The sequence below is a fragment of the Arvicola amphibius genome, chromosome 4 (genome assembly GCF_903992535.2).
Source record: "Arvicola amphibius chromosome 4, mArvAmp1.2, whole genome shotgun sequence".
NCBI classification, from domain to species: Eukaryota; Metazoa; Chordata; class Mammalia; order Rodentia; family Cricetidae; genus Arvicola; species Arvicola amphibius.
The window spans coordinates 145,582,282-145,610,091 of NC_052050.1; the positions used below are offsets into that span (position 1 = coordinate 145,582,282).

Genomic DNA, 27,810 nt, shown 5'->3' on the forward strand with positions numbered 1-27,810 from the left:
GAATTGGGTTCCAGAGCCCTTCATAACTTCAGTGTTCTTGTTTAATTTTCTTTTAGACAGGGTCTCACTGTGCATTCTTAGCAGGACTCGAACTCACAATGTAGACCAGGCTGGCCTATGAACTCAGATTGGCTTGCTTCTGCCCTCCTGAGTGCTGGGATTAAAGGTGTGTGCCACCAAGACCAGCCAACCTCAGGGCTCTGGCTGGTCGTCTTGGTTTCCACAAGCCGAGTGGCTGGAAGGCCAGGCCATATTGCTTCAAAGACTTCTTTTTTCTCCCTCGCTCTTCTCTGCCCTCCTGCAGATGTAGGTTCCTTGATTCCACCATTTTATAATCTCACTGGGTATAATTTTAGGCCCTCTCTCTAACACACACCAGGAGTGACATTAGCCACGGCTTACATCTACGCAGAATTCTGCCATAATAGTTGTTGGTGGCATTTAATAGTATCACTTTGCACTTGTATCAGGTCTAATTCTGCACACACCATATTGGTCACGTCCAGAGCTTTAGAATGCTAAACCCAGGTCAAAGGTTCCCATTGGCAGGTAGGTCTATTACTTCAGAACACACTGGCCTATGACCTAATACTGTGTGTATGGGGGATGGGAGGTAGGGAGAGAGAGTGTATAGCTTGCTGGCTCCACCCAGCGGCAGCTGATAAACAGAGAGACTTCATTACCATTAAGGCAGGTTTCCTACTTCATCTGTGTTCAATCTTACTTACCTGAAATCAATATATTACATTAGCAGAGCCAAGGGACTGATGATCTCTAGCCTGTGGCAATTAGAAAAGATGGAAAGGCAGTATTGATTGACGCCTTGGCCATATTTTAACCCTTGGGAAACCAGACAGATGCAATTCTTTGACGGCACATCTTCATTATACAAGCTGGGTTCCCTTTCCCAGGAGACTCAATCTGGTCATCGAAGTAAAATAGCCATTTCATTTTCTCTCAGGTCAATTTCACTATCTTTTATTTGATAGCCATCCCTGCCTCGGGGGATATTTGTGGGCAATTTGAATAGTAACAGCAAGGACCTCAGTGCTTATAGCTCCTAGCACCTTTCCTTGAGTCATCCAAAAGCCCTTTGTAGATTCTCCCACCCAGTCACAGAACATTGAGTCAAATAGAGCCGAGGCAGAAATTATGCTTACTATTTTAACAAGGAAAATGAGTTTGAGCTGAAATTTATTCCCTGGCCCCCTTTGCTGAATTACGCCTTCTTTCTGCATTTACCCCCACCCAAAAAAAAACCCACTTGTAATATTCTGACAGTTACATGTTTACAGAGAGAAACAATGATAAGAACTCTATGATGACGACCAAAACCACAGCTACCAAACTGCCCCGCTCAGAATGTATTTAAAGAAGCAGCCCTACTACAGGATGAAAGTATACTGAACGGGTTTGCATTCAGCAGTGATCCAGCAATGATCACTAAGGATAGCGTACCGCCGGTCTGAATAAGGTGCCAAGGAACCACTTGAAGAGGACAAAAGCCACCAGCAGGTGGCAGGAGTAAGTCACCAAGCTGACCCAAACCAAAGAGATTTTGTTTCCCTTTCCTGAGGGATGGGTGGAGTTTGTACAGAAAAAAAAACAAAAACAAAAAACTATAAGGAAGCCAAGATCAGGGACAGTCCCGACAAATACAACCTAGCAACAGGGACTCAGGAACAGGAGGATTGTATGGGAGAGAAAAATAGAGAGTAGACTGGGAAGGACAAGACTAGCTTTGGGTGACAATTCTTCTACCCACACAGGGTTTGGGGGTGAGTTTCTGTACCGTTAGTTTGTTTGCTCTACCTGTTGGCTGGTATCATCCCCCTCTTAGGAAACAATCTATGGTCGGAGGAAACAAGCTCGTAGTCTCGGCTCTCTGCCCTCAGTACTTTGGTCTTCTTATCCCCGCCTTTTCCAAAGCATCCGAGATAGAAGGGTTGGCTGGGAGGTCACAGGGAAATACAGAAAGCACACAGTACCAACAGCTCATGGCCCCTTAGTCCCTGTCTCCCTCCTTTTCAGGGGGCATCTGCTCCCTTTTCACACGCCCAGGATAAAAATGAAGCAGCAGCAATTTTTATTGAGGGACCTAAACTGAAAATAGGTTTAAAACATAATTTAAAAAAATAAAACAGCAAAAGTAGCAAAAAATATATGACCTTTTAAAAAACATTTTCCTTTTTTTGTTGTTTTTTTGTTGTTTTTTGTTTTTAATATATAGCAACGGATGCCTCCCAGCCACCAGGAGCATCTCACCCAATGGGTAAATCTCTAGTAATGACCCTTTTAAAAAGACATGTAAATATATACTCAGATTTATACACTTTGTGTTTTCTTCATAGCTATGTACAAAGCCCCGAGTCTAGGGCTCAGCCCCAGGGCCACATCACTGCTCCCAATCTCTGCCTCACTGTCTTCCAGTACCAGGTATTTGGTCAGCAAAGCAAATTAGTATTGGAATTAAGAAGCCACTGGTACCACCCATCTGGGGCAGAGGTTGCTTTCAGTGAAGGCCTGAACAGAAACAAACCCCACTGCTTCAGAAGCCCCAAGGCTAGTGGGTCAACCAGAAGACTCAGTGAGCTCTTGCTCGCAGACAGTTCCACTTGCTTCTCCCCAGGCCTCCAAGGAGCGCCAAGCAGCAGGGTGTGTCTTGGTCCAACACCTAGGAAGGAGGAAGCGGCTACCGGCTGGTACCTGCCTCTTGGCTCCTCTCCCACACAGCAGGTTGAGAAGAGGTGGAGAGCTCTTGGGGGGTGATGGGATAGGCCACACAGGAAGGCCTCAGTTACACACTGGCTCTTGCCAGCAGCAAGGGAGAAGGGAAAGGCAGCGTGTCCAGCAGGGGACTACAGATGAGGAACACAGGTGATGACGGAACTGGGGAAAGGCCAGGGAGGGTTGGCAGTCAGCGCCGTTTGAGTCCACCATTGGCAAGCTGGGTCGGGTGTCGGGGCAGACAGGGTTCTTCGGGTAACGGCTCATGAGAGAAGACAGAGTCCTCCCCTGAAGAGCAGGTAGAACTCCGCGTGTCGGGAAAGCTGGGAGAATACTGGTCCAGCGGCATTGACAGGTCCAGATACTCCTATGACGGGAGGAAAGGGTTGGTGGCACACAAACCTTCCCATGGCAGTGTCCCCTTAGGTGCCTACGTGATGATGTCCCAAGGTCCAGCTCTACCTGGTTGGAGGTCAAGGCCACAATGCGGTCCAGGTCTTCCACCAGCTGTTTGAAAGTGGGCCTCTGAGAGGGCACTGCGTGCCAGCAATCCCGCATCATCATGTACCTGACGCAGGATGGGGAGGTCAGAGAGGGAAGACAACAGCAGAGAGGGATGACCGGGAGGGGGGGGTGCTACTCCCTCATAATGACAACTCCCATCACCTGCCCACCATGCTCCCACTTCCTTCAGAGCCTGAGGACCTCAGGAACCTCCCATGAGCCACTACCTAAAGAACCTTATCTGCTCCAACATCCAACCCAGCTCGCCAACAGTGGACTCAAACAGCGCTGACTACCAACAGCCCCTCCCCCAGCCTTCCCCCAATTCATGCTTACAGCTCATTGGTACAGTTAGTGGGCTTGTCCATCCGGTGACCCTCCTTCAGCAGCTTGAAGAGTTCTTCCACAGGCACACCAGGGTATGGGGAGCCGCCCAGAGTGAAGATTTCCCATAAGAGTACCCCAAAAGACCACCTACAGGAGAGCACGGTGCCACTGTGACTCACGGCACTGGGCTAGGCTGCCCTAGGGGTCCCTTCCCATGTCTTCCTGAGAAGTCAGCATAGCAGGTGCTCACCTTGAACCTCTCCTGCCCCAACACAGGCCTTGAGTTCAGGGGGCAGGGCACAGGAGACGGGGGGGGGGGGCAGTAAGGGCAATGCAAAGAAAGCTGGAACACGTTGTTTATGGGACAAGACAATGCCCCCCCCAACTCTCAATGATGGAGAGTCTCATCAGTCTAGAGACGCAGGACCGCTAGTATGCTTTTCCAACACATCCCACGCAATTGTGTATTTCAAACTTACACGTCACTCTGGTGGGTGTAGATCCGGTCAAACAATGCCTCAGGTGCCATCCATTTCACAGGCAGCCGGCCCTGCAAGCAGCGGTGTGTACGTGGGGTAGGGGGAATGACACACAGAGGACTCACGGGGTGCATTGACAATGATGGATGGTGGGGGGAGAGGTGGCAGGCGGGGGAAGCAGGGCATGGACAGGTGGGGCCCAGGGCACGGAGGGCACATCTTCAGCCCACCCTACAGCCCCTTTTCTTAGATCACACAACCCCACGTAAGTACAGCAAAAGCCTGGCAGCGTGGGGTCCAGGCGATGCCAACTTACATTGGTGGTTTTTTTATAGTAGTCAATATGGTGAATGTCTCGGGCTAGGCCAAAGTCTGCGATCTTCATTACATTGTCCTCTGTCACCAGGACATTCCTAGCAGCCAGGTCTCGGTGTATGCACTAAACAGACGGAAGGACAAGAGGGGGTGACAGCCTTGAACCATGCTTCGCCACACAGTCACCTAGCCCCCTCTACTCTGGCGCTCCTTTACCTCACAGGACTGCCCACACCCCCATCACACCCTCTAGACACCCCCATACTCTCTAGACAACCCCCCTAAACAGTCTTTAACTCCAGACACCTTCAGCAGTAGTCCTCTCAACACCTTAGCAAGCTCTCCTTTATGCCCTTCTCTCTTGATCCCAACCTCTAGCTTTGGGAATTGTACCCCCAAAACAGAATGTGTAGGCCCACGCTCAGTCTGTGGAGGGGTGTGTGTGTGTGTGTGTGTAGGGCTTTCCCAACTCAGGTTCTCTGAGAACCTAATGAAACACAAGGGGCCAGGCTTTGTGAACCCAACTCTTAACGGATTAACAGTCGTAAGCTGGAGCCGGGTACGGTAGTGCGCATTAGCAACGTTAGCATCCCCGCACCAGAGCGACTGACTGACACAGAAGATGAGCTCAAGGCCAGCAAGGACTGTGCAGTCACAGATGGAGCACTAAGTGGCTTCAGTCCCACCCTGCTTTTGTAGGGGGGAGGGGCACAATCAGGCTTCCTACCTTCTTAGAGGCAAGATACTCCATGCCTCGGGCCACCTGATAGGCACAGGATACCAGATCTTTGGAGGACAGCTGTTCCTCAGGGTTATGACTGGGGTTGTAGCAATATTCCAGCCCAGGAGGCCTCCGGGCCTGCAGATACTCCCGAAGGTTGCCTTTGGAGGCATATTCCACGATGACATAAAGAGGCCCTGAGCGCACAAAGACAGAGGCCACAGGTCAGGCAAGGGGTCAGCAAGTGCAGCTACACCTCACGGAAGCCTGTCCTTCTTGTGTTACAGCCTGCTTGTGTCCCACGCCTCATCTAAACTCCCTTTCCTGCCTCCTCCGGTTGGGGCGCAGGGAAAGCCATCCTCCGCATAGAAAGTCTGAAAAAGAATTCTTGCTAGTGGAGTCCAGAAAGTTCCCAAGCAAAGCCGAGGGCAAGAACCCGATTATAGACGCCAATAACACCCGCGTTCCTATTCACACACTGAATCTAGGTGTCAGTAAGAATTCCTGGATGGCTGCCAGTCGGGCCAGCCCAGCCCCTGAGAAACACATTAAACTCCCTGCTAAGCCAGTTTCTCAGCTGATGCCCTGGAGCCCAGAGCTGACCCGGGAGCTGCCTACCGTCCTGTGTGCACGCCCCCAGCAGATTGATGATATTCTTGTGTTTCCCGATCATTTTCATCATCTCCATCTCCGAGATCAGATCTGACAGGTCCTTCTCTGTTGCGTCGGCTTCACATACAAACCAGAGAGTGGTGTGAGGGAGGTGGGAAGAACAGCTAAGGGCTGGGGGTGTGGGGGGCGGGGAGCAGATCCTGGAGGGACCCCTTTCCTCTAGGACTTGCTTCTCGCCTCCCATTTCCCATCCGGGAGTCATCACTACCATGTGACACTGAATGTGGCTGGAGAGGCCACGAGAAAAGAAAAAAAAGCCAGTTATAGGACTAAGATGAACACCTGAACCCACGTCGACATTAAGAAGCAAGGTAAGATTTAAAGACTTGGGGTGTGTTGTCCCCCTCTAGTCCCAGATTAGCCCCGCAGGCAGTGGAGCAGGTGTGAGCAATGAGAGCATTATACGATGCATTCTATTTGGTCCAGACCTAGTTTGCTGAGAAAGGAAAGACACTACCGTGGCAGGAAACAGGGATGTCACTCACACTTCAGCATCTTCACAGCCACTTTGGTCACGCGGTTGGGTTTGTCCTTATCCAGCCCGATGGCCTCTGCCAATACCACTTGCCCAAAGCAGCCCTCTCCAAGAGGTTTGCCTAAGACCAGTCTTGAGGCAGAAACAGAGAGTGACGGTCAGGGCTGGTAAAGGTCAGACTTGCATAGGGCAGTTCAGCCCCCTTTCTCCTGGCACTTCACCCAGCTAAGAGCGGGGAACGGCTATTTCTAGAGGCAGCTCGTGTACGTCTGTACTTTCGCTACCTACAAGGCCTCAGCACACACAATTCCTACAGCGAGGGCAAGTGTGGGGTCCTCGGTCGAAAGCCACAGCCCTTACCTGTCTCTCGGCAGCTCCCAGCGGGGGTCTTCAGGAAGCTCATACTCTGAGACTCCAGCTAACATGGGGGTCCCACTGGAGGAGAGTCGTGAAGGCCGAACCAGGAGAACCCCAGAGTTCATGGAGGCACTGGAGTCTGCTGACACCTGTAAGAAAAGAGTGGGGTCACCCTTCTAGCAAGGCGAGCAGGAAGGGGTAGCACAGACTCCCTTCCAAATCCCCAGTTTTTTTTTTTTTTTTTTTTTTTTTTTTGCCGTAGCACAGATTTGCTTCTATATGACTGAGTAATTTCTACCATCAAAAAGTCTTTCTGAATCCCAGCACGCGGGCAGTGTGGCACACACCTTTAACCCCATGGAGGCAGAGGCAAGCAGGTCTCTGAGTTCGAGGCCAGCCTGGTCTACAGGCTGATCAGGGCTATACAGGTGATCATTTTACTCCTCTCTTCAACGAGCACCCCAAATATAGCTCTTCCAACTTAGGGTCTTATAATATCACAATAAATAAGATTTATTTATTTTCTATGTATAGTGTTTGTTCTGCCTGCATCTAATGCCTGCACAACAGAGGAAGGCACCAGATCTCATTATAGACAGTTGTGAGCCACCATGTCTGCTGGAAATTAAACTCAGGACCTCTGAAAGAACAACCTTAACCTCTGAGCCATCTCTCTAGTCCAACAGGTCTTTTCTTGTCCCTTGGCAAAAACTCTTCCTTAGACTATGGAGAGGTGTTGGGAGCAGTGAGACCCCAGATCTTGAATTGCTTGTAATCCCCTGATCTGAGTGCCTACAGCTGCTCTGAGCACGAGACCATCAGGAGTTCCTGATAGCAGGAAAGTGGTTTCAGGTGGGTTTGGCTGGGGCGTGGCTATCTCTATATAATCTGCCCCTGAACACAATAAAGGGGGCATTCTTGGGGAATTTAAGGATGACCCGTGTTGCTGTCTTTCTGTCTGTGTATTTTAACCTCCTGCCCCTTGCCCGAATCTCGTGAGCTGGGTGCCAGCACACCGAACGCAGACACGGGGGCGCGGTGCGCGGCAATTGGAGGTCTCTACCGAGATTTCGGCAGAGAGGTGCCCTTAAGGCACCTTTCTGGGTCAGCAGTGTTCTGAGGCGCAGTTACTCGTCCACACACCTGCACTTTTTGACCCATTTCCTCCCTCCATGTGATAGAGGGGTACAGGGGAGGCAGGCATGGAGCCAGAGATGGTTTAGAATGTCCCAATGTGACTGGTTCAGAAGTCAGAACAAAGTCCAACGTGGTGGGTGAGGAACAGCCGGGGGGCTGGGAGTGGAAGGGAGCAGGCCCTGGAGGCCCAGAAAGAGGCGACAGGCAGTGGTGGGCGTGCAAATCCCCCATCTACTTTCTGTTACCTGTCTGCGCAGAGGGATGCTCTTGGCCAGCTTGTGCACGGCCATCTGGCTGTGGAAGTCACTCTTCTTGGTGCCGCTCTTCATCTTGTAGATGATGACGGAGCCCACCATACAGGAGATAAGGAAGGCCCCGGTGCAATAGATGATGATCTCCAGGTAGAGTGGCGAAGTCATCACGGCTGGCCTCTCTTCCAGGGCTGAGTCAGTGTGGAGAGGGTGTCAGCAGATCAAGGGTACTTTGCCCAGGAGAGGTATGTCCCACGAGAAACCCAGCACCTACTCCTTTCCCCCTGTGAACTTGCAGGGAACGGGGAGAATCCAGGCAAATCCCAGCAAAGGCTGGGATGCTGGTATCAAAATGGCTAGACACCTTGGGACCTCTGAGGCATCCTTAAACATCTTTAAAACTCAAACCCATAGAGGATAAAGCCTAGACTATGCTGTCATGCAAATCCAACACTCAATGACTCCAGAGTCACTTTGCAGCTCCCTACTGGGCTAGTGGGCACCCAGAGACTCCTGCAGAACCTCAATGCTGTGCACATATATCTATCGTATAGAGACAGGCTGTTATGCCCAAGGGGTCAGGGAGTCCTCAAAGTACAAGGCCTAGAGTGGCACTCAGAGTGAGAACAAATGAATGCCCATGGTAGCCATCCTGTGTCTCTAAATACCTTTTACCTCTGTTCATTCAGACCTGCAAACGGCTAAAACACAGGCAAAAGAAATTTAATGTCTAAATGTCTCCAGATGAAAAAAACATGTATTTGGAAGTTCTTAAGAAATCCACTCATAGGCTAGGTGGTGGTGGTGCACGCCTTTAATCCCAGCACTCAGAGGGCAAAGGTAGGTAGGTGGATCTCTGGGAGTTTGAGGCCAGCCTGGGCTATAGAGTGAGCTCCACGACAGCCAGGACTACCCAGTAAAACCCTGTCTCGAAAAATCAAAAGGAAAAAAAAAAAGGAAAAAAAATGAATAGAATTCATACTGTCCTGGCTAGCTTTATGTCAACTTGACACAAGCTAAAGTCATCTGAAAGGAGGGAAGCTCAACTGAGAAAATTCCTCCATAAAAGTGGGCAGTGGGCACGCCTGCATGGCACATTCTTATTAGTGATTAATGGGGGAGGGCCCAGTTCACTGTGGGCAGTGCCACCCTGAGCTGTTGGTCTTGGGTTTTCTAAGAAAGCAGGCTGAGCAAGCCATGAAGAGCAAGCCAGTAAGCAGCACCCCTCCATGGCCTCTGTATCAGCTCCTGCCTCCAGGTTCCTGCCCTGTTTAAGCTTCTGCCCTGACTGCCTTTGATGATGAAGTGTGATATGGCAGTGTGAGCTGAATAAACCCTTTCCTTTGCCCAAGCTGCTTCTGGTCATGGTGTTTCAACGCTGCAGTAGTAACCCTGACTAAGACACACACTCATCCCCACTTGCCGTTGGTCCTTTCCCTGCAGAAACAATGTCTGTCTGCTGGAATCTCTTCCTACAGTCCTTCCCTTTCAAACCTTAGCCAGCCGAAGAGGAAGCGACACCCTGGGAGTCCTCCCAGCCCAACAAGGAAACGGAGTCGATGACAGGGAAAGAGCTGTTGGTCTCTTCCCTTGGTGTCAGAAAATGAAGACTCACAGGAAGCATTGACTCAACAGAGACGGGCGAGAACACTACTAACGAGATGCTTCTCTGCAAGCAGTGGCGCGTGGGGCTACTGGGCAAGCAAGGTGGAAGGGAGGAGTAAAGAAGGAATGCAAGGTAGCAGCCACAGAACAGCAGCACGCAGGCCACATGCATGCAAAACCATACTGGTCCTGTGTCACCAGCCCACCACCCAGCAAGGCTGCAGGCTCCTTCCTTCCTGGCTGGTACATGGGACATATATCTCCCCACTTGGGAAGGGAAGAGTCAGAGAGGTCAAATGGGCACCACTGGGCTAAGACAGGTCTTTCCCGAGGTAGCTCAAGTTTGCTGCTATCCAGGCATGCCAGTCAAAGAGCAGCGGAATGGAGAGTGGGCCAGCAGCACCCAATGGAGGCGGTAAGCTCCCGTTGGCTAAGAACCTGTGTTCATGGAGAAGAGGTCCAGGGCTTTTCTTCCTGACACTCTTAGGACCGGCTAAAGAAGTCCCAGTAATTCAAAACCTCGGTACCAAGCGGACGAAGGAAGATGCTATCCCCAAGGATGGAAGGAGCCTCTGCTGGAAAGCACTGTCGCAAGGTAAACCCAGAGCTCAAGCATGCATTACAGTGACCAGGGAGAGGGCCAGATATAGATGGGCAGGGAGGCTACCCCATGGCTTCCTGAAAATCCAGGAACTCCCTGCATGTGCCTCAAAGCCGGAGCAGAAAAGAGCACACAGTGGACGGGAGTCATCCCTTCCTGTCTCTCCCTGGTCCTATAATGGATGTGCTGCTCCCATGGCAAAAGCAGGACACGGAAAGGATCAGTGCAGTGTATACCTTCCAGAACGGTCAACCATGCAGAGTGATGGGAGAGTCCGATAGAGTTACCCGCCAAGCACGTATACTCCCCCGCATCCTCAAAGGAGACATTTCGTAAATGAAGCACCTCCATTTCCTTGTCGGTGGTATTAACTCCAGCAGTCTAGAAGAGACAACGGAAGCAAAATGGACAAGCACAGGACATGAGACCTCAGAGAGACAGAGACACCGAGGGGACAGAGAAGGGGACCAAGACCAGAGGAAGAAAATGCTCCCCAGCATCTCCTTTGCAACAAGGCAGAAACCACCAGGCAGCGAGACCTGTTAGAGGAAAAGAGTGAGGCCCTGAGGGAGGCACTCCTGCAGACCTGAGGAGAAGACGGCTGGTTATGACCCTTCACCAGACGCTGGCAGTCACTGGCCCAGCCAAGCATGCGGGCGGTGGGCAGCATGGAGAAATGGGGCCTGGCCGGTGGGGGGCTGTTTGGTTTTAGGTAAGGAGAGTCAGTGGGTACAGACAGACAGATGGCAGAGAAAGAAAGGCAGTCTCCCCCACCACACACACACACACACACACACACACACACACACACGATCTGCAGATAAAGGTCTGAAAGAGAATCCCTGGTCCCTTCTCTTTGCCACCATTTAAAACTTCAGTCTAAAGTATCATTCCTAACAGAAAAGACTATCCCATAAGTGCATGGATGGGCATAAGTACACACACACACGAGAGAGAGAGAGAGAGAGAGAGAGAGAGAGAGAGAGAGAGAGAGAGAGAGAGAGAGAGAGAGAGAGAGAGAGAGAGAGAGAGAACAAGAATACAACACATGAGGCACAAAGGGAGCCATAGATAACCAACACAGTACCAAACCAAACCAACCTCCCAAGCCAGGGATTTTTCCATGGCTCTGGGCATTAGAACATAGTAGGAGAAAGGCGGAGTTGGTGCTGGCTTCCCAACCTGCCCCAGCAGTGTGGGGCCTAAATCAAGTACCCGGTATAGGGTCCCGTTCATCTCCACATTACCTTTTGCCACAGGTCTGGTGACAGTGAGCCACGCAGACTGGTTAGCTTCACCAATATAATTGGAAACCTTACACACATATTCCCCGCTCTGGGCCTCTGTCACATTGAACAGGGTCAGCACCTCCGCATCCGAGCTATTTATCCCCGAATGCTGGAACAAACCAACGACACACGAGTCAGTTGGGCAAACACTGAGATGTGGCCACACTGTGCTCCTGGGGTAGCTTCCGGTCAGGCCCAAGGAGCCAAGGTAAGGGAGACACCGGGACCTCCCATCTTCTTTCTCCTCTGAGTGGGACAAATGAAATTGCTAGTAAGAGTGGATGGAAAGGGAAGGGCTAGATGTAGGACAGAAGGGAAGGGGGAAGGGAAACAAAGAAGAAAAGGGGGGAAAAAAGGGGGAAACGAGAGGAAGGAAGGGGCGGGGAAGGGTCACGGTCCAAAGCAAATATTCTGTATGTATAAAACTTCCTCTACCAGGCCAGGGTGGGGACTTGTAATCAGAGACAGATCTCCAAGGCCCAAAGCTAGAGCTGGCCCCCTGTCTTCCAGAATAGTCTCAGCACCAGCGGCAAAGAAAAGGGACAGCCAGTAAATCTTTAGGACAACCAAGGCAGGGGAGGGAAGATGAAGTCTAACTTCTGGTTATTCCCTGGTTATTCCTGCCGCAAGATCCGCTGGAGACTTAGCCAATTACCTCCCTGGAATAATGGAGCATTCGGGGACAATGAAAGTCTGGGAGTGAGAGGAAAAAGGAAGAAAATGCCATTACTCCTCAAAAGCCTCAAAATTTATAAAGGGCACTGACTTTTTCAGATGTTTGAGCAACGCCCTTATCGTTTACCTTGTGCGCCAAACGATTGTAACTTAGGAAGCAAGCAGGGCTGATACTGGGAAACACTTGTTGTTGGAAGGCTGTGATGTTAGGCCACAGCAAGCAAGAGTCTCAATGCCTTCCTTAGGTAACTGATCCGAGACCCTGGCTCACTCTCAAGGTTCTTAAGAAAGCAGCAACTATTATTACTCACCCCGCCCTCTGTCCCCAGCTCCTCCCCACCTTCTGCTGTCACCAGCCTGTGGCTAGATCCCTACTAAGATGGCGTACGCGCCTTGTGGGTCACGCTGAGCCTCAATCCCAGTAGGCGCTGAGCCCCAGGGGACACCTGGTCACCTTCCCAGCATACTGGCCAAGAATGAGGCTAAGATTACCTTCAGGATCTGGACGTACGGCAGGTTGTCCGGGCCAATCTTACTCCCGTTCACCTCAATGTGCTTCAGCCACTGGATGTGAGGCTGTGGGTCGCTGTACACCTTACACATGAACTCCACGTTGCTGCCCAGGGCCACTGTCTTGTTGGCAGGTAACCCTGCCTGAAGGATGGGCCGGTGAGGGGATCGCTCTACGGGGAAAGGAAGAGGATGGACATGTTAGACCCTTCAATGGCCTGATCCTGGGTGGGATGCTGGCAGAGACAGGGTCTACCTTGGTTCTCCAGCATCATTCCATCATTCCCAGTGCCTATGCTAAACTCCAGCCCCTTGAGCCTGATTTGAGGGAAGGGATGCCATTTCCTCCACTCCTGTACCCATATTTTCAGGCACAACCAAATCTCTTATCTAAAGAGAGACACCTCCCCAGATTTCAGTATCTTAGGACTGCCCCGGATCTTCCAGACTGCAATCTTCTTACTGAACTACCTCAATGCCAAGACAGGTGGGTGTTGGTTGTGAGGCTCTGGCCCACACAGTCCCCAGAACAGAAGACCCACAACCTCTACAATCACAGCCCTGAGACAAACAATACATTGTTCTTGTCTTCTGAAATGCCACCGAGGAGACATGCTTGGGATTCACTTGGCCTCTGCACCTCCGTGTGGCCTATAGCTACTCGGATTGTGTCTCTACTGTAAGGACACAAAGGACAAAGTTCAGGGCATGAGTGAATGAAAGACCCTGGTATGTTAGTGGTGTTCATTAAGCAAAAGCTACTCTTATGCCACAGTTCCCAGCACTGCATCAAGCTATGTCAGGAATGGTAGTGCATGCCTTTAATCCCAGCACTCAAGAGGCAGGGCAGGCAGGTAGAGAGATCTCAGGTGAGTTTAAGGTAAGCCTGGTCTACTTGGCAAGTTCCAGGACAGCCAGGGATACATAAAGAAACCCTGCCCCAAATAAATGAATGGATGAATAAAATAAAAGAAAGATGAAAAGTGAGGCTTAAGGCAGGCCCAAGCCTGTAATCCCAGCACTTAAGGTTGGAGCAGGAGGATCACCATGAGTTCAAGGTCAGGCTGAACAACAGAGTGAGTTCCACAGCAGCCTGGACTTGAAGTCCGATTTGTACCTCAAATTGGAAGGAAGGAAGAGAGGAGAGGAAGAAGGAGAAGGAATGAGGGAGGGAAAAGTGAGGTTTAAGGAGGGAAGTCTCATGCCAAATGTCCAGATTCCATCCCTAGGGCTTCAGATTCCACGGTTGCCCTTCCCTCCAGCTGACTCTTGCCCTTAGCCTTGGCCTTCTTACCCACAACATCAAGCTGGTAGGTGTGGTTGATGCTGCCATACTCGTTCTCCACGATGCAGGTGTAATTGCCCTTGTCAGAGGGCACCACAGAGTCCATTATGATGCTCCAGGTGGCATAACGAACCTGTAGGACAGACACAACCCAGGGGCTTTATTGAGCATCCGGGGTAAGGCGCAGATGAGAACAGGCAGCATGGGGCCGGTGCCACACTGTTAGCCAAAACAAAGCCTAGAGGGACTAGTTCTTGGCCCATTCACACTTGGTACACACAACGCCATCTAAACTAACACTGGACACCTTCCTTCACGGCAGCTCTCAGGAGCAGCCATGATCTGGACGAATGTGCCTTTGGCAAATTCTCCTAAATTCACTGGGACCCTTCTCCTCTCCTTCGGAGGCCTGATGTGGCCTTCCTGCTACTCTGGACACTGAGTTTCCAAAGCTATCTCCTCAGGGTTGGCAGGATGGATCAGGGGACAAAGGTACTCCCCACCACGCCTGACAAGTTTAATTCACAGGGCCCATAGGGTAGAAAGAGACAACCAGTTCCTGCACATTGTCCTGCGATCTCTCTCCATATGCACAGCACCGCTTGCACACAAACCAAATGAAAATGCAATTCAAACAAAACAAAACAAAAAACCCCTATCTCTTCTTCCAGTTGACTCTGGTCAGATCTGCGCTCAACCTTCCTTCTGCCCATCTACCAATGCACCGACTGAACAGCTGTTCATCCCAGCTGCCCTCTGCCATTTGCCTTCTTATTGGGCTACAAAATCTTCACAGGCCAGAACGCTGTCTTGTCCTAGCTGAAGCACAGTAACTTACAAACAGTAAGTACTTGGTAAGTTAAGATAAAGCTTTCCCATAGCCTTTCTCTAAAAGGAGGAGGAGGAAGAGGAGGAGGAGGAGGAGAGGAGGAGGAGGAGGAAGAGGAGGAGAGGAGGAGAGGAGGAGGAGGAGGAGGAGGAGGAGGAGGAGAAGAAGAAGAAGAAGAAGAAGAAGAAGAACAACAACAACAACAACAACAACAACTAGAAGTGGCGGTGCACCAGCTTTAATCCTAGCATTCTGGAGGCAGAACAGGGTGATCTCTGAGTTCATGGCTGATCTGCATAGAGCAAGTTCCAGAACAGCCAGGGCTACTCAGAAAAACCCTGGCTCAAAACAAGCAATCAAACAAACAACCCACAAATAAATAATAATAATAAATACAAAGAAAGAAAAAGATCTATCACTACTTTTAAATGTGTGTATGTGTACGTGCATATGCACACATGAGTGTAGGTGCCACAGAAGCCCTGGAGCTGGAGTTAGAAGTGGTTGTGAGTTGCCTGATGTGGGTGCTGGGACCCAGACTCCAGTCCTCTGGAAGAGTGGTATATGCTTAACCACTAAGCTGTCTCTCCAACCAGCCCCTCCCTCTGCTCTTTTTTTTTAATACAAGAGCAATGAGAAGCCATACATGGTGGTACTTAGGATGCTAAGACAGGGGGAATGGGTGTTCCAGGCCAGTTTGGGATATATGGGGAAGAAACAGTCTCCAAAGAGTCAAGAAGAAATGAGAAGAGAGTTTAGGGGAGATGAGACCTATTCGGGAACCTTGGAGAGACTCAGATCTCTGAGGGAGAGATTCTCATTGAACTGTTCTTCCTATAGATAAGGACTTGACCTGGAAGGACGGGAAGAAGCTTATCAGCATAGTAAGTGCCTAATGATGTCAATAAGCCACACAACAATTTCACATGCTGTATTTCTTGGCAGAAGTCTAGCGAGTTTATTATTCTAATGTTCTCTTGTGGGGAGGTGACTGGTTTTCCCTTTTAGGGCTTGGGGGCTGAAGATGTGATGCAATGTTTAGTGTGCAGAAGGACAAGGGAAGGGAAGGGAAGGAAAGGGAAGCGTGGATTATAGGCCCTGACAATTTAGAAGATACCTACACGCTTTTATCTGATAATTTCATTTCCAGTAATCTGTCCTGAGAAAGGTCCTTTAAAGACGGCCAGGTAGAGTGGCACACACATTTCTTTAATCCTAACACTTAGGAGGCAGAGGCAGATAGATCTCTGTGAGTTTGGGGGCAGCCTGCATAGTGGGTTCCAGGTCAAGGAGAGAGACCCTGCCTCAAAAACCAAAGACAGAAAGGAGGGAGGGAGAGAGGCACTAATGACGGCTGGTGAGGTGGCTCAATGGGTAGAGAGGACTTGCCACCAAGCCTGATGCCTGAGTCTGTTCTTCAAGACCCACATAGCTGAAGGAGAAAACTGACTCCTCCAAGTTTTCCTCTTTTTAAGATGATAATAATAATAATAATAATAATAATAATAATAATAATAATAATAATAATGTCACAACACTGCAGTTCCAGGGGAATCTGACACTTTCTTCGGTCCTTCGCAGGCACTATGCACACATCTGGTGCACATACATATATGCAGATGAAACAATCATAGATACATATAAAAAATTAATTTTAGGGCTGGAGAGATGGCTCAGAGGTTAAGAGCACTGCCTGCTCTTCCAAAGGTCCTGAGTTCAATTCCCAGCAACCACATGGTGGCTCACAACCATCTGTAATGAGGTCTGGTGCCCTCTTCTGTCCTGTAGGCATGCATGCAGACAGAATATTGTATACATAATAAATAAATAAAATATTAAAAAAAATTAATTTTAAAAAAATCCCACCTTTAAAAAGGGAAGTAAGTCAGGCAGTGGTGGTATGCCTTTAATCTTAGCACTCAGGAGGCAGAGGCAAATGGGGATCTCTGAGTTCAAGGCCAATGTGGTCTAGAGTGACTTCTAAGACAGCCAGGGCTACACAGAGAAAACCTGTCTAGAACGCACCCACCCACCCACACAAAGGCAGTTAAACCAAAATCATAAAGGTATTTAATATGGGTTTCCTATCCCAGCCCTCCGTCCAATGTCTTCTTCTGAATTTTTTTTTGGATACGAACACATATGTACGTACCTTATAGCCTCCAATCCGGTGGTCAGGTTTGAACTCTTTGCCGTTTTTCAACCAACGCAAAGTGGGATTGGGTGTTCCGCTGGATGGGCATTTGAACTTCACCGTCTTGGCAGCTGGCACCGCATGCAGCTTCTTTTCCATTTTTTCTGGGGATGTCCAGTATGGAGCTACAGCTGTCCAGGAAAAGCCAAGGGGGACAGATGAGGGTAGCGGGAGTGGTCAGGCTTAGAAGCCAGGGCCCAAGCAGGATCACACGCACCTCCTCTCTCTGCTCAATACCTCGGGCCGTCTAGACAGGCAGGAGTCGGGCACCATGGCCCACAGGCCCTCTGAGCTTCTCTCCTCCCAATTAGGCAGGCCTTTCCCCTAAGTCTCAAATCCCATGTCTCAAAGGCAGTAAATAGGTAGAAAACAGTGTCTCACGCCTACGGTTTGGTTTGGTGTTGTCTGTTTCTTTCTCCTCTGAGGAGGAGTCATCGTCGTCGTCATCATCCTCCGAGGAGGGAAGCGCATCTGTGAGAAGAAGGGGGAGGTGGGCACTGAGGTACTTCTGAGCATCTCTAGACTGTCATCAAACAGAAGTTGCCTCATCAGGACCAGCTCAGTGAAGTTACGGGCAACACACCCACCCATCCCATAAGGACTCCCAATGTCCCCAAATTTATTCTCAGTGACAGTCTCTGTTTAAGAACTGCATGCTCCAGTACTCATCTTGGTCCCAATGCAGAGGCCTTCTGTCTAGAGTCTGGACAGCTCCAGCAAGGCCAGCACTTCCCCCTCCTCCCCAATTTATTTAATTGTAGCCTATACACCAAGGCCTTTCAGCTAACAGTACCACCTGGGTACCCACAATAGCAGCTGAGGAATCGGTATTCTTTGAACATCAACCACTGAGAAACCCATAGAGGTCTAGACACTCTGGGCCTTGAAGCTACTTCTAAAACCCTAAGATGAACAGCCTGCTGTCAAGAGCAGGAACTGCTGAGGGCTGGGAACTGCCTACTTTTTCTTTCTCCCTCTCTTTTTTCCCACAAAGATTTCTTTGTAATTTCTGTGTATGTTTGTGAGTCTGCATGACAGTATGGGATCCCCAGGAACTGAAGCTACAAGTAATTGTGAGCACACTGTGTGTGCTGGGAACCAAAGCCAGGTCTCCTGCAAGAATATCAAGGCTCTTAACAGCTGAGCCATCTCTTTAGTCCCAGAGCTGCCTTTTTAAATCATTGTTTAAAGATAGGCTCTCACATGTACAAATGCAGACCAAGTTGGCTTCAAAGTCACAGAGATCCTCTGGAGTGCTGGGATTAAAGGTGTGCACCACCATTGCTTGCTATAACTGCCTTTGCTCCCCAACTGGGATGCGCCCCATCTAAAAACATACTGGATATGGTGGAGCACACTTTTAATCCCAGCACTTGGGAGGTAGAAGCAGGCATATCTCTGAGTTTGTAGCTGGTCTGTATAGTGAGTTCCAGAACAGCCAGGGCTGTCTAGAGAGACCCTGTCTCAAAAAAAAAAAAAAAAAAAAAAAAAAAAAAAAAAAAAAAGGCTTGCTATCCATTCACCAGAAGTCTCTACTCTCTACTCCCCCTGCCACTCTTGGGGTTTAGGGAGCCATGTTCCTCAGTTGAGGACAAGTTCTAAATGATGCCTAGGAGAAGGTACCAAGCCATCTCTTGACACCTTTTCTTTCTCAGATCCTGGTTTTGTCGAAATCACATCCTAGAGGAAGCATAGTCCCAACCACAGAACTCTAGGCTTGCCTGGTCACACTCATAATGTTCCGTGAGCTCGACAACAGGTGTGTTATTTCCCACAGTCAGGACACGGCAGGGTACCTGAGTCCTTCCCACCACAGCAGGGACCTCACACCGTATGCTGCTCCTAGGCTCCAAACGCTAACCCTAGCTAGGCCTTGACAAGATGAAGCTGGCTGAGCCCCACTTAGCATGACTGGGGCGTGCTGTGGTGGGGGAAATCACAGGGTCTTAAACAGCCTGAAGCATCAAGATAGGGTCTTAGCAGCCCCAGGTCACTGGTCCGGCATATGCCCTACCTGGTCAACCTCTTGAGAGCTAAGCCACACAGCCGGCAGGGAGCGGTGTTAGTGGGCAGCAGTTCTGAAGCAGAGTAGGGGCAGATCACGGAAGGGAAGGAAACTGGCCTCCCTTTTAAAACCAGCAAATAAAGTCGGAGGAGTGGACACAGTGAGGGCTTTGCTACCAACCTGAGACATTGACGGAGAAGTAGGTGGTGTCGCTGCCAGAGGGGCTGCTGGTCACGCAAGCGTAGAGGCCAGAGTCAGCGGGGGTGGAATCCCGCACCTCCACCTCCTCCCCCGTGATGCGGGTACGGTTGCTCTCCGCCAGCTGCACCCCGTCCCGCAGCCAGTTGATGCTCTGCACATCATCTCGCAGCCGGCAGCGAAGCTGTAGCAGGTCACCAGGGTGGACCAGGAGAGACTCCACTTCCACTGGGGCTCCCCAGGGCTGAGCTGCAGCCACCCACAGGGGCCAGGAAGAAGAGCCAAGTGGGGAAAGGAGGAGGAGAGAGAAAGGGAGTTAGGTGAGCCACAGGGCACTGCACTGTCTGGGCCTCAGTGGAGGCCACAGAGCTGGGGAACGGACTGTGTACCCGTTGGAAATGATGGGCGACCTGAGACCCCAGCTCTTCTCCACCCCACTTCTCCATAAGTCAAAGAAGAAAGAGGTCGAAGTTAGGAAGCAGCTGCAGCAGCATTAAGCAGTGTTTCAACTTCCTCCATCCTAAGGGAAAGGTTTTCCTGTACCTAGAATGCCCCCTTCTCCAAATGCCGCTCAGTTCTTTGCCAAGAACAGCCACTTCCCACCAGAACGCCCCATTCCTTTTCAGCCCTGTCAGCTTCAACTCTTCCCTTAGTGGACAAACCCAACCGTCACACGCCCGGCAGCCCCCACGCCCAAGATGAGAGCAGGCATTTGCTCGACCAGGACTCTGGGTACACATGACTCAGCGAGGGTGGGGGCCTGGCCCTCTAGCAACACAGATGCTCATGTGGGAGGGACAGCCAAGGAGAGGTCAGCTCAGGGGAGCCTCCAGAGAACAGGTGTTGTTAGGCCCAAGGCCTGCAGCTGCCACAACTGCGCATTTGCTCTGGCAGCAGACACAGCACACATAAACCCTTTCTCATCCGCTGCCTGGACGCACACTCTCCTGCACCCCACTTTCCTCCTCGAGAGACACAGGGTCACACTGTGGTGATGTGAATGAGAATGACACCCCCCCCCAAAAGCATATATATTTGAATGTTTGACCCCTAGTTGGCAGAACTGTTCTGGGAAGGATTTGGAAGCATGACCTTGGAAGGTATGTCACTGGTAGTGGGCTTTGAGGTTTCCAAAGCCCAAGTCAGGGCCAGTCTCTCCCAGTCAGTCTGTCAGTCTGTCTCTCCCTCCAACTTGTGTTTAAGATGTAAGCTCTCAGCTACTGATCTGGTGCTGTGCCTGCCTGCTATGCTCCCCATCTAGACGGTCACGGACTCACCTGACACTGTAAGCAAGTCCCAAACTAAATGCTTTCTTTCTATGAACTGCCTTGGTTCTGGTGTCCCTTCACAGTAACAGAAAAGTAGCTAACACACACACACAGACACACACACACACACCTAGGCATCCCAGGCAGAAGTGCTAGAACTATCCTGAATGAAGACCCGATGCTACAGAGAGCACCCACCCTCTTGTGGGTGAGCTGGCTCACTCATGTCACCAGGAAGACCTATATTCTTGGTACTACTAGTAGCCAGCCATACTGGCCAGATAAATCCCTTTGCTAAGGAAGAAGCAGAGAAGTTTCTGATCTTTTTGGATGTTCAAATGCATGACTAGCCTCTTCCTCTGAAAGAATGTACAAGGTAGCCAGGTGGTGGGGGTGGCACATGCCTTTAATCCCAGCACTCCAGAGGCAGAGGCAGGTGGTTCTCAGTGAGTTCGAGGCCAGCCTTGTCTACAAAGTGATTTCCAGGACAGCCAGAGCTGATACATAGAGAAACCCTGTCTCAAAAACAAAACAAAACAACAAAACAAAACAAACCAATGTACTGTGCTTCTCATGCCTGCCACCTGCCAAGGCTCAAGTGGAATGGGGCATAGGTCCCTGGGACTCTGAAACAGCTCAGCCCCTGCTCTGACCCATCCTTTGCCTCTCTCTAGGTTCTCACCAGTGTTCAGACTGGCAGCTACCTCCTCCTAGAATCCAGCTCTCACCACCATCTGGTGAGAGGATGGGACAAGTCGCCACCAAGAGCTGCCCAATTAAATACATGTGGATCCAACGACCTGAGCAGTCTCTCTATTGTCTTTCTTCCTGAATCCCCTCTGTCCTTTAAACTCCATCCTCAACTGACTACAAACTTGAGATCACCCTGTTTCTGCCTCTGTCATTTGGGGATTCTAAGTACTTGCTACTTAGAATAATATAGCCAGGCTTTTTTTAAGGCAGGGTCTTACTTTGTAGCCCTGGCTGGCCTGGAACTCAGAGATCCCCCTGCTTCTTCACCCCGAGTGCTGGGGTTAAGGGTGTGTACTGGCACACCTGGCTTACATCCAGACTTTTATTTCCTGAGACAGAGTCTCAGGGTGTCTCGAACTCGCTGTGGAGTGACTTCCTCAACCACACTTTTTGGCAGTGCTAGGGGTGGCACCCAGTGCTCTGCATGGGCCTCCGAGCTACAACACTGTTTCTCATCTCGATGAGTATGTGTCCGTCTGTGGGCGTGTGCACGTGAGTGTGTGCACGTGAGTGTGGGTCCCTATGAGGACCGGAGGCGTCAGATTACCTGAAGCTGGAGTCATGCAGGGTTGTGAGTCACCTGACAGGGGTGGTGGGAACCAGCTGGGATGGCTCCTCTGAGCTTGGATCCCCTTAGCCACCGAGCCATCGCTCCAGCTTCTCCCTTCTCATCTGAATGGCTCTCTTTCTGAAGTGCTCTATTGATTTGTACTAGAAACTGTAGGTACATGGGGGCTACACATGGTTTTTCTCCCCAAAGAGCTCAAACGTTGTCATCGATGAGCCTGAGGACTCTCTCCCAAATACTGGGCCACCGAGAAAGTCAGACTCCTTTAAAAGGGCCTGGGTACCAAGCAGGCTAGACACATGTTTATTTCTGTGTATCTGGATGAGGAACACACCACAGGAGAGCAGAGCACACAGCTGATTAAAAATAGCTGCGTCGAACTATTCCTTCCATTTTTAATGGTTTACGGTGTTGCCAAAAGAAGACAAACAGCTTGGAGTTGACCCTGAAGGAAGACAGCAAACGCTCCTCCTATTGATCCCATCTCATTTCCCTCAAGCGGTCGCAGTGATTAAATATTCTGATGCTCAGAAGCTGCACCAGCCATTGGTCAACAGTGAACTCAAAAATTCTCAGGCTCAGCCATCAAACAGCCTGCTCATGCTCCCAGAGACAAAATGTAGTTCCCAAAGAAACTTGGCAAAAGGAAAAAAAAGACAAGAGGCATTGCTCCTAAAGGAAGGAGCCAGGGAATCTGCCCTTTTGCAGGGCCAAAACTTCAGCCAGTGCTGACCAGCGTGGAAAAGACACGCATCTCTGTGCTCCACAGAACCTTCAGGAGCCAGCTTCTTGTTTGCAGGTTGCCTCCTCCCACTCACAGAGCCATCTTGGGATAGCCTCTTATGTCTGGTTCATACTCCCCCATCCCCACACTCCGGTTTACATAGTCTCGTACAGCTGTCCTCAGAAGTCTTACCCTTGATATAAAGTAAGCCCCAAACCCTCTTGGCCTCCAACGTTCCTATCAACCGGTCTTCCCCACTCTACCCAACTATGTCCCTGCCTTGGACCCAAACCCGGCTGTGCCTTGAGTACGGCTGCACCTTCCCTGCATAGGAACTGGACTTCTGCCGACAGCAAACAAAACCTCTGTGTTCTCCTGACTCAGATTAGTCAAAGTCTACCACCAGGAACATCCCAGCAGCGTTAAGTCCATGATAGTGCTTAAGTTTTCATACTTAATTCAGTAGAGACAAAAAAAACCCTTCACCCAAAGGTTCTCCATTCATAGTTACTGAATCAGCAAACACAGAACCCACAGACATAGAGGACTGACTATATATTCAGAGTTAGGAAACCATCCCAAAATTCCAATTTTAGAAGATTTTATCTCCATGCTGCAAGAAAATTCATAACCATAGACTCCTGCCTGGCCTTTTTATAGCCCTAGCTGTCCTGGAACTCATTTACTATGGAGACCAAGCTGGGCCTCCTATGTCATAGTATTTGAGTCAGTCAGTCAGTCAGTCAGTCTGTCTGTCTGTCTGTCTATCTGTCTTCTTCCTTCCTTCTTCCCTCCCTCCATTCCTTTCATTTTGTTTGTTTTGTTTTCCGGGACAGGGTTTCTCTGTGTAACCCTGGCTATACTGGAACTTGATATATAGACCAGGCACGCCTCTGTCTCCTGAGTGCTGGGATTAATGGCGTGTGCTACCACCGCCCTGGCCTACTTCTTTCTTTGTAATGGTGGAATACTGTTTTGGTGTATGATCCGTCACATCCCAGGGACAGCTGGAAGACATCGGGAAGGACCATCTCTAGTGTTGACAAGTACCCACATCATCTCCTAAGAACTAGCAAGTAACCCGGAACAGAACTGACTCATGCAATGTTTTCATATCACTTAACGGCAGGACACAGAAATGGGTCTTTTAGAGGAGTCACAAATCAGCCAAGAGGCTGTATGTAGGGCATTAGTGGCCTCTTAAGTTGATAGCTGAGCCCTCAGATGTGTTAAGCTCTCACAAAACAGACACAAAGTCATTTATCATGGGAGGTGACAGAAAGGTGACCAACTGAACACTTACCTGTGTTACTGTCCTGTAGAGGGGCCCTGACCTTGACCCTGTTCCTAAGTATGGTGGCTAACTGCTCACTGATGACCCAATTTTTAAAAATTGTGTGGCCCTTACTCATGTTCTCCTTCTGACAAAGTGACACTTGGCATTCTTTTGCTTCCTGTGAGTTGGACTTTTTCAGTCAAGACTAATGGGCTAAAGCTACATGGAGCAGGTTTATCAGCCAATGAGAGAGCCACTAACTGCTACTTGGAGAGGGTTTATCAGCCAATGAGAGAGCAGCTAGCTGCTACTTTTATTAAACTGGCTACGAAGGGTGAAGGCTCAGCCACTAGAAATCAGCATTCCAATTCTTGAAGAATGTGACTTGTTAGATTAAGTACAGGACTAACCAACCAGCCAGATGGTTCAGGGTAAAGACATTTCCTGCCAAACCTAATGACTCATGTTTGACCCTTAGAATCCCCCAGAAGAGAACCAACTCATGAAAGCTGTCCTCTGATCTTAACATATACACAACAAACAAACAAACATAAACGTCTTCTAAAGCCAGCTGGTGGTGGTGCACGCCATTAATCCCAGCACTTGGGAGGCAGAGGCAGGTGGATCTCTGTGAGTTCGAGACCAGCTTGGTCTATAGCGCGAGTTCCAGGGCAGGCTCCAAAGCTACAGAGAACCCTGATTTTTGGAGACAGGGCTTCACTGTGCAGTTCTATCTGGCCTGAAACTCACTTTGTGTCTGTTTTCAAATTCACAAGAGATCTGCCTGTCTCTGCTTCTAAGTACATAAACTAAAAGGTGTGGCCCTCCTGGCTGATTGAAAACCACTTTAAAGGGGTTAGAACAATGGCTCAGAGGTTAGGAGCACTGGCTACTCCGCCAGAGAGCCTGGATTTGATTCCTAGCATCTACAAGGCAGCTCAGAACTGCCTCTAAGTTGCCAGTTCCAGGAGATCTGATGCCCTTTTGGCCTCTTCAGTCACCAGGTATACAGAAAGACACATAAGCAAAATACATATACCCATAAGAAATAAAAATAAATCTTAAAAAAAAAAACAACTTTTAAGACCCAAATACAGAGGCAGTCCTTGGTGTGTACAATGGGTGTGGATGCCATAGGAAATGGGTAGTCACCCTGAAGATGAGACAGGGCACTGTGTCTAGAGGCCTATGACCCCTGGGTTGTCAGTGGTCTGATGTGAGGCTGATGATGTTGGACTGGGAGTCAACAAATAACGTTCACAAGCTCATCTGCAGGCTGTTAAAAAGTAAGCTGCAGGGGGAAAGAAAGCCCAAACAAAACAACAAAAACACACTTCAGGACCTACATACACCGCGCTTCAGGACCTGCTGAATAAAGTCCCTATTATTAGCACCAGGAGAGGGCAGGTTCGACAGAGCTTGCTCTGAGCATCCTCAAGACAGCTCAAGTCGCAGCCCTGAGTCCTAAAGCCTGGGTGTACAACTGTCTAAAACGTAGGAGGGAACAGTCCGTCAACAGGGAAGCTAAAGAGGAGCATCCAGAAGTAAGTGCCAGGTTGGGCTACACCGGCAACATAGAGCGAAGAGGGAAAGAAGGAGGGAGGGAGGCAGGAGGGAAAGAAGAGGAGAGATTTTCAGACTTGGTTGCTGACACCTGCTTGAGGCAGGATTGATGCAGATGGAAAGCCCACGAAAACAGGCTGGGCCAGTATTCCCTGAGACAGAGAAAAAGGATGTGCCAGCCCTATCCTGCTTCTCAGACCCTGAGCAGCAGGGAGGGAGGACCACGCTTCAGTAATCTTCAGCCGCAAAGGGCACCGGGAGATCTTTTTCATAGATGAATGTGAATGAAACCTTATTGCCCCCTTCCTATTTGTCCCCCAAATATTTTGGCTACATAACTTCCCAACAAGCCAAGAGGGGTGGCATTTTTCCTTATGGCTGAGCTGGCCAGAAATGTTCCAGTCATGTAGCAGGTAATTCTGGCATAAGTCAGATTTCTTGACTCTAAATCTATTTTCTGACATGAGCCCTATCTAGGCCCAAATCCATACAAATCTTATTACACTTCAGCTTGTACAGCGGTCAATAGAAGACAGCCATTAAAGAAATCCCTGGGGACACACCTGTCTGTGGAGACCATAAATGCAGTACACTCGTGCCACGTGAATAAACGGAGTTGGGAAAGCATTCTATGTTAACATATCACTTCCTGGGCCGGCAGGATGCTCGCTTGGTCAAAGCCTGACTTGCGCTCCCCCTCCAGGACTTGAGTGGTAGAGGGAACCGACCCCTACAAGCTACCTTCTGACCGCCGCACGTGCACCGTGGCAAACATGGACAAGTGCACACAGACCCCATTAAAAATCAGTAAATGCAATTTTAAAAACCTATAAAAAACATATCACATCCTTCCCCAACCTAGGTTCTATAAAAACCAACTTGGGCTGAAGGCAATGCATGCCCAAAGCCTGCATCTTCATGTGACTCCAACGAAGTCAGATAACACACATCGCCATTCACCCTGTGTGACGCCTCCCATCTCGGGATACCTAAACAACTGGGCAAACAAGATGCCCCCACACAACAGAGCCACACTTTTCTCCAGGCCGTCATTTCATCTGCAAACAGCCTTATGGAGTTCATGGTGGGTGTATAGCTGGACTTCCTTTTGTGGGACTACCAGCTCCCCAATAACGATGTGGAGACTTAATATTAATTATAAAAGCTTGGCCTTAGCTTAGGCCTTTCCCCAACTAGCTCTTATAGCTCAATTTAACCTGTCCCTATTAACCTACATTTTGTCAGGTGGCCTGGTGGCCTCTGTCCCATACCATTCTGACTTCAAAGCCTCTAGTGGCATTGGCACTCCTTGATTCTTTCTCTTCCCCTTTCTCCCTGAAGTCCCACCTACACCTTCCGCCTTGTTATTGGCCCTTCAGCTCTTTACTGCACCAATCACAGCACATCTCCACAGGGTGTACAAATATCCCACCATAGTTGTGCTCGCTCTACTGGACGGCTGTGGAGTGTATCATAGGCCACGTACCGTTGTCATCGTGTGTTGCCTCATCAAGCCCCCACAGCAACCCTGTGAAAGAGGTACTGTTAGTATCCTTATTGCAGTCAGGGAGAACGGAGGTGCGGGAAACATGGGGTTCATTTAGGACAATCCTCCCAGGCAGTAAGTGGGAGAACTGGGACTCAAACCCAAGTGCCCTGGACCTTCAGAACACACATTTATCCAGGATCCAGCTCACCTTTTGTTTACCTTGGGTTTTTGTTGTTGCTAAGACAGAACAGGCTGGTCTTACATTTACCATAAAGCTCATAGTGCCCTTAAATTTATGGCAAACCTCCTGCCTCTGCCTCTGGAGCCATGGGATAGCATGAGTTACCACACACAACTTAGTTTCACCATGTCTTTCTAGTCCTTGACTGTTAGAGAATGGTAAAGCCATTACAGTTCAAAACAGCGATGCCATCTAAGGTCCCCGGTGTCCCCTTACCTTCTTGCAAGAGATTCTAAAATTGGCTGCTCTGGGCTTACTCTCCTTCCCTCCCCCATTTCCTCGTAAGCATGGCTTTATAACAATACCTTAAGAATACTTTACCAGCCGGGTGGTGGTGGAACAGGAAGATCTGAGCTGGAGGCCAGCCTGGTCTACAGAACAAGGTCCAGGACAGCCTGGGCTGCACAGAGAAACCATCCATGTCTTGCAACAAGACAAAAAAGGATGCTTTTACCTTGCTGAGTGTAGACGTGTAAAACCACAGCTCATATCCCAACACTCAGGAGGCAGAGTCAAGCAGATCTCTGTGCATTTAAGGGCAGCCAGGGCTACACACTGAGATCCCCATCTCAAAATAAACAAAGCAAAACCAAACAAGCAAAAAACCCCAGTGCTTTTAACTTGAAGGACCCCTCTGACTGAGCAGGTCTGGGGATACAGGGTACCCGCCTTATGGCACACTCCTGATATGATGCCCTTTTGGGCATTGCACGGGACATTCTACAACCATGTCTGCTCGTGATCATGTTATTGGTGATGCTCCCCACTTGGA

General features: G+C 49.7%; 1 protein-coding gene across 9 annotated transcripts in view; it reads right to left on the reverse strand.

Moving 5' to 3' along the window:
• Positions 1-2,069: 2,069 nt before the first annotated feature.
• Fgfr1 (fibroblast growth factor receptor 1) overlaps positions 2,070-27,810 on the reverse strand; it is a 55,961-nt gene continuing 30,220 nt past the window's right edge. The window contains exons 3-19 of one of the 9 annotated variants that reach the window (XM_038326189.2): positions 26,795-26,836; positions 19,139-19,405; positions 17,335-17,424; positions 16,912-17,084; positions 13,940-14,063; positions 12,628-12,818; positions 10,408-10,552; positions 7,960-8,156; positions 6,581-6,726; positions 6,231-6,352; positions 5,692-5,802; positions 5,080-5,270; positions 4,354-4,476; positions 4,038-4,108; positions 3,568-3,705; positions 3,190-3,295; positions 2,070-3,094 (exon numbers count right to left, since the gene is read on the reverse strand). In XM_038326189.2, the coding sequence (XP_038182117.1) occupies positions 2,918-3,094; positions 3,190-3,295; positions 3,568-3,705; positions 4,038-4,108; positions 4,354-4,476; positions 5,080-5,270; positions 5,692-5,802; positions 6,231-6,352; positions 6,581-6,726; positions 7,960-8,156; positions 10,408-10,552; positions 12,628-12,818; positions 13,940-14,063; positions 16,912-17,084; positions 17,335-17,424; positions 19,139-19,405; positions 26,795-26,836 (2,414 nt within the window). In that variant the 3' untranslated portion in view covers positions 2,070-2,917. Of the gene's footprint in view, positions 3,095-3,189; positions 3,296-3,567; positions 3,706-4,037; positions 4,109-4,353; positions 4,477-5,079; positions 5,271-5,691; positions 5,803-6,230; positions 6,353-6,580; positions 6,727-7,953; positions 8,157-10,407; positions 10,553-12,627; positions 12,819-13,939; positions 14,064-16,911; positions 17,085-17,334; positions 17,425-19,138; positions 19,406-26,794; positions 26,837-27,810 lie in introns of all 9 variants that reach the window. The other 8 variants (XM_038326195.2, XM_038326192.2, XM_042054955.1 and 5 more) reach the window with 8 other exon arrangements.